Source organism: Takifugu flavidus, chromosome 6 (assembly GCF_003711565.1).
Source record: "Takifugu flavidus isolate HTHZ2018 chromosome 6, ASM371156v2, whole genome shotgun sequence".
Taxonomy (NCBI): Eukaryota; Metazoa; Chordata; class Actinopteri; order Tetraodontiformes; family Tetraodontidae; genus Takifugu; species Takifugu flavidus.
The window spans coordinates 1,916,402-1,922,668 of NC_079525.1; the positions used below are offsets into that span (position 1 = coordinate 1,916,402).

Below are 6,267 nucleotides of genomic sequence, written 5' to 3' on the forward strand. Positions count from 1 at the left end.
GCTGATATAGAAGAAAAATAAATGTATGAGTGAGAGGGTTCCTTCAGGCCAAACTAGCAGGTGTATGAAGACCACACACACACCTGAGGGAGCTCCACAGGGGGAGGCAGTGGAAGAGTTAGTGTCTCATGTGTCACGGTGACCTTTGCTGGAAATTTTGATGTCTAAGAGTTGTGTGTAAATTCTGTCTGAGTTGAACTCCAACTCAACAGACTTGGTCAGGTGGGGAGGAGCAGAGATGAAGGGGGGTTATGGCTTGACCCTGCAGGAGCAGCGGAATGAGTGGATGCTAAACAGGTTTGCATCGGTGCTGATGGAAATCTTAACTTAAAAATCCCTTTTTTTAACCAAAACCAACAAAAATTCTGAAATTTGCTTTTACGTTAACCTTAAGATTTGATTGACTAGCAAAATCACGGAACTTTAATGTAAATTGGCTCATTTAAAACATGAATAACCCACGAAAGACCGTAGAAAACCAGTACATCCTACTTTAAATGTCACAGTACATTATTAAAACAAACAAACAAACAAACAAAAACAAACTTCTTTTGCTAACCATGCCGCAGTTTATTCGGGTTCTAAAGTTCTTCTTCGTTGGTTTAAGGCCTCCCTAATTGGGTCCCGAAAGTGCAACAACAGCGCCCCCTCTTGGCGAAAAATGTGCTCTTGGCTCTTATTGTACTCAAGTCTCGTGAAAACAACGCAACGATTACTGGTGTGTCTCCCGCTGCTTTAAATGCATTAGCTCTGGTATAAAGAACATTTCTAGATTGGATAGATTCCTATAACTTCTCGAAGCTGTTGTCCCACCACAAAATAAGATTAATGCTCCCTTTACAATGGCAGAATGTCAGTTGAACCGTAACACCGTTGGTTTTACACCGTTGGTCGACTAAATTGAAAATAAAACAAAAGCAAGAGAGAGAGAGAGAGAGAGAGAGAGAGCAGAATCAATTAAATATTTTTTAGTCTTCTGCTGGTATGGCTTCGGCCTCTGGGTTGGACTGTGGTGTTGCCTTGTTGCACTGTGCTTGTGATGTCATGGCCCAGGCCTGCAACACCGTGTCTGACCGGGGGAGCGTTGGCTTCTGTTCTGAGAGGGCTGACGATTGGTGGTGCTTTCGGAGCAGAATCAATTGTGGGTTCTTCACCAAAGTGTAAAACAACATCCAGCGCCTCCTGGCCAGGCTATTCACATTGGGTTCTGACAAAGAGAAAAAGTGCCACAGTTGAAAATATCCAACAGAAAAAGGTAAAGTTTGATGAAGAAGTCAGTGTGTACCTGACGGTGGGTTGTTGAATGTGGAATATGAAGACACTGTGTGTCCGCCCGGTGAGTTGGAGACCAGTAAGTGGCAGAAACAGACCATGACTGGATTGTTATGGTAGTGGTCTGCAAAGATCATCCCAATCCATGTGCTGTAGCCTGGAATATGTGGGAGAAAAAACAAACATGAACTTGGTCTGCTACGACTGGAATATTAGGACGAACACAGGCTCACGCTGACGTCACAACCAGAAACACAAACCAATCCTCCCATTTTAACAATTTTCTCACCGCGGTTTTCTTCTACATTTGATTGTGCATTTTACTCCACACGTATGAACTTTAGCTCACCGGCATCCATGGCTTCATACCCTCTCTGCATAATGGTCCGGTCGATGCGCGACACCAGCCACGTGCCCGTCACAATACTGCACAGCAGCCTCACAATGCAGTTGCTGATACCCATCGCGACATTGTAGAAGAAGAAGAAATAATTGAAGCAATGGAAGGCCTTTCTGGGAAGGAGAAGGAGGAAAAGAGTATTAAATGGAATCTCCAGCTTCCCTTTGAGACATAATCACTTGGTGTTAAGCAGCTGACACATGGATCTTGTTATTTATTAGATTTGCACCACATCTTTACAGTCGGGACTAAACTGTGTGCACCTGTTGTTCAGAGCCAAAGGTTTTTGTTTATCAGTAGGAGACAGCTTGTCCTGGAGGAAGAAGAGCTGAACCAGCACAACCTGGAGAATGACCAAGCCAATCACGAGACCAATGGCCAGGCTGACACACACACACACACACACACACACAGAGCCATATTTATATAGATATAACATACACGGTGGAATATAACAATACATATAAGGCCTTACAGTATTGTTCCCAGCTGGGCGAGCATGCTGAGTACTTGACCATGCATTATTGGTAGTATGAAAGCGTAAACGATAAACAGAGCAAACACAAAGTGGACAAAATGGACAATGAGGTAGCCTAAAGGGAAAACAGAAGAAATGTCAAACATGGCGCATTCTCATATGTCTATGAATCATTTTCTTCATAGGAAATTTGCATCGTGGTGCCAGAACTGATGGAGGGGTCGTGATCAAAAGGATGGAAAACAGTGGAACTGGGTTCTCAGACGCTGGTGTGGCAGTCAGAAGTGTGACACCTTACCCCACAATGTAAAAGCTATTTGCCATCCGGAGTATCTTGTAATTGAAGACTGTGGAATTGAAAAAAAGAGAAAACAGCAACGTTTTGCATTGAAAAGTCTGTTCTTGAGCTTCCACGTGGTGGTGAGTTGTCAAGAAGACACAGAAAAGGCAGAAGATCAACTTACGACACTAGTGGCAGAAACTGGAGTTTGAAACTTCTCGGGAAGAAAGCCCTTCTGCCCCTTCCACAATCTCTTCATGTGTTTCCTGTAACAGCACTTAATTAAAGAGCTTCCTCCTTAAACTAAATCTAAACCCTCATGTATTTCACCTGTAACATGCCAACACATGGAAAGTGTAGGCTACTGAGTTGAGGCTTGCAAAGATGGTGGTAGCTAGCCAAGATTCTGAAAATAAGCAGACGTAAACTTTACATCTATCTTTACGCAGGCGTTGATTACGTTTAGATCCATTTCCCAGGGAAACAGAGCCACTCACTCTGAGCCACGTCGATGAATTCCTCCAGATTTGGTATTAGGGCCCCAAGCGCTTCAGTTTGGTTGCAGGCGGTCACTAGTTGCTTCAGCGTATCCTTGTAATGTTTGACCTGATCGAACACCCTGTTGCTGAGGCTGTAGTCCGCCAGGGTCAACTGCACAATTCAAGAAAAGGACACGTTCTGACCCGCAGCAAAAGCACACTTGTGGTTTTTGTTTCTACATATCAATAGGTTATACGATCAAAGGTTTGGGCCAGATGTCTTATTTTACTGTATATAGGCCAATAAGGGATATTATGGCAGTTCCAATGATCCTGTTTGGGAATTTGAAGTTTGGATCCCATTCGTAAACTCGTCTCTGGAACCAGCTGAGTGGCTTCCTGCGACACAGGGAGGAAATAGGTGCATAAATTCGCCGTCCACATGCAGTACGTGGTCCTCGCAGCCTTCAGGTTCCCTCTGACCTTTGCCCTTGGCCATGTCAATTTGTGTACTTGATGCTGTCCCATCTCAATGTGGTGTGAGAGGAGCGGTAAAGAGTATCCTACCTGCACACAGGTGTTTTCCTCAGCAGGTCCCGGACATGCTGCATCTTGTGCTGCTCCATCAACTCCTCCGGCTCCTGCAGCAGAGTGACCCACCAAGGGATCCTCGTTAAGCAAGCTCCCTCATCGTTCCCCCAGTGAACGAATGTGACATGTGGGCACTTTCTGCTGACCTCTGCTTCCAGCTGCAGGCGTATTCGTATGTCTTTAATCAGTATGTAGATAAATCGTCCTAGGAGGAAGACCAGGGAGAGGATGCTGGGCCACTGGACAATCACCTTCTGGTGTTTACCTAGCACCTTAAATAGGATAACAGGCAAACACACACACACACACACACACACACACACACACACACACACACACACACATACACTCAGCATTCTTTAGGGGTCAACAAAATGATTATTAAATATTGATGAATACCCTCTTACCTTCCCACTGGGACAGGTGAATGTGTCCCAGACTGTAATAATAATCCTACAATCAGGGAGACACATACATGCACACGGTCATTTAAAGTCAAACTTACTTTTAAGACAAGATTTTATTTACTATTGTGGCTGAAGGGTGAATTCCTCCAACAAAAACAGATTATTAGCGGTTGTTAACCATGGATATTCCCTGACTGTTTACCAGGGCAGCGAGTACAGGATTCCCAACACTGCCCCGACTGTCCTGAAAGGCGTGGACAAACAGGCAAAGAAGGGGAGAAAGACGACCCCGACCTCTAACGCTCCGACCAGATAGAGTATTGCTAGAGTCAGTGTAAAAGAAACACCATTAAAAGCAGGGAGTGACCACAGAGCCGCGGTGGTGGTGGTGATGCGGGGGCGTACCTCTGGCCCAGGGTGGGACAGGGAAAGGGAGGTAAGACTCAGAGAAGAGCAGCAGGACGCTGGAGGACACGGCGCCAAAGGCAAAGCCATACGACCAGCGATTGCTCAGGCTGCTCATGGTGTCTAAAGGCCTGCGGCAACAATCAAATAGGACATATCAGTGATTCATTCAACAGCATGAGTAGATGGGATCCGCGTAGGTGGGTTTCTTACACCACAACAGCAAATCGCCCCCCCAGGAAGGGCAGTCTGTTGTCTAGGGCTAGTCTCTTGACTCTCTTCTGGAGGAATGATAGAACCCCTGTGATCAAAACCTGGAAGAATGAAACAAATAAATAAAATCACCCACGACGCATGTGTGCGGATCAAGCGCTCGCAATTGGTGAGCAGACGCAGTTAAAATGTGTCATTTCAGCTCAGCAGATTGTTGATTTCAGCGTTTGGAACCGGAGAACTGAACCGCTCACTGCGGGCATGAGAGAAAAGTGCAGGAAGAGTTCCATGGAGACTCCATTCCGGCAGTCCTGAACTTCGGACCACCTGGAGAGGCAACCAGAGGTGAAATGGTCAGAGCGATGCTTCACTGCAGCGGGTTTTACTCCTGACATGTCGTTACATCTGCAGTATTCAGAGCACTATCGTGTACTTACGAATGCTCCTCTTGGTTTGTAATCACCATTGATATCTCAGGTCAGAACGTTGCCTCTGCTCTGTCGCGAAGAAAGAGGAAGTGAAAGGATTGATGACACCACGGCTGTGTTTCCTGGTTGCAATCATGTGACTGACCTTTGACCTCTCAATTCATTGATGTATTCTCTCTCTCCCTCTCTCTCTCTCTCTCTCTCACACACACACACACCACACACACACACACACACACACACACACACACACACACACACACACACACAGGTGAATATTGTTGGGAAATGAGTGTAAATATTTGACTTTCACCGGAGATAACTGCCCGAACATTCACCTCCTGCCTTCACATTCTGGACAGATATTTCCAGATTACTTCACTATTCAGAGAAACAAGGAAAACATCAGAAGGTTTTTGTACTGCTGAATTAAATTTATTGAACGCTGGATAAACAGATCTCCATTGGTCAGCTGGGGAGTGATGTCATCGCCGTTGTCCCTCAGCAACTCTCCTCCTTGACGATCAGAATGTCCGTCTTGGATTGACTGTATAAAAACACATCAGTTATCAGGTTTTTTTTCTTTTCTCAAATCAAATAATCTGCTATTTTTCTTGTTGTTCCCCCTCCCCCTCCCCAAGCTGAGCGGATCCCGTCAGGGACGTGGTGAAGGTGTGAGAAGAGGAGCAGCTGTGTGTACTCACTAGCTCTGCACACACAGGGTACACTCGTTGGCATAGGTGTTTCCGTCGCTGCCGCAGACCGGAGCAAGGTTGAGAGGGCAGGCCAGGATCGGCTCCGTGTCAGGGCAGTGAGGCTTCAGAAGGAAACAACACAAACCCCACAGCAATTGGCTACATTCTCCCAGAAGTCAACACTTCAAATGAATAGTTCTAATAGACACAAACACACACCTTTCTCAAGATTCCAGACTTTTCAGGATCTGTAAAGAAAGCCGATGTCTTATAAAACAATAGTGATCCTTTGATGATGATACAGGTAAACCGTAAGTGCCCCTTACACACACGTTTACTCCAATGAGTCGCTTTCCCTGCGCAGCATCACAACTCTGCCCACGGCGCCTTACTCGATGTTGCCAAATCAACCCAGCGAATCCCCCCGTTGTTGAACGCAGCATGTTTACCTGCAGTTACGCAGATGAGGAGAAGTCCCAGAATAACAGCCCTTCCAGTCATGATGATGGTGGATGAATAACTCAAGAGGGGCAGATACCAGGGTGCTTTTACTGACTGTGCGATTGTGCACACGCCCCCAACCACACCCTGCCACACATGCACACACACACACACACAC

At 46.0% G+C, this 6,267-nt stretch overlaps 2 protein-coding genes across 2 annotated transcripts; both read right to left on the reverse strand.

Moving 5' to 3' along the window:
• Nucleotides 1-477: 477 nt before the first annotated feature.
• On the reverse strand, nucleotides 478-5,096 carry stra6l (STRA6-like). Its single transcript, XM_057034930.1, has 18 exons — nucleotides 4,963-5,096; nucleotides 4,780-4,852; nucleotides 4,526-4,626; nucleotides 4,313-4,443; nucleotides 4,110-4,230; nucleotides 3,908-3,953; nucleotides 3,647-3,772; nucleotides 3,477-3,550; nucleotides 3,200-3,308; nucleotides 2,928-3,081; nucleotides 2,761-2,836; nucleotides 2,615-2,696; nucleotides 2,449-2,497; nucleotides 2,148-2,265; nucleotides 1,936-2,055; nucleotides 1,622-1,785; nucleotides 1,286-1,429; nucleotides 478-1,207 (listed from the first exon to the last, which is right to left on the reverse strand). Exons 1-18 carry the CDS (start codon nucleotides 4,989-4,991, stop codon nucleotides 969-971), a joined length of 1,956 nt encoding a protein of 651 aa, XP_056890910.1. The 5' UTR covers nucleotides 4,992-5,096; the 3' UTR covers nucleotides 478-968.
• A 270-nt stretch (nucleotides 5,097-5,366) lies between these two features.
• Nucleotides 5,367-6,256, reverse strand: spink4 (serine peptidase inhibitor, Kazal type 4). Its single transcript, XM_057034931.1, has 4 exons — nucleotides 6,098-6,256; nucleotides 5,868-5,896; nucleotides 5,658-5,770; nucleotides 5,367-5,500 (listed from the first exon to the last, which is right to left on the reverse strand). Exons 1-4 carry the CDS (start codon nucleotides 6,147-6,149, stop codon nucleotides 5,455-5,457), a joined length of 240 nt encoding a protein of 79 aa, XP_056890911.1. The 5' UTR covers nucleotides 6,150-6,256; the 3' UTR covers nucleotides 5,367-5,454.
• Between the last annotated feature and the right edge of the window lie 11 nt (nucleotides 6,257-6,267).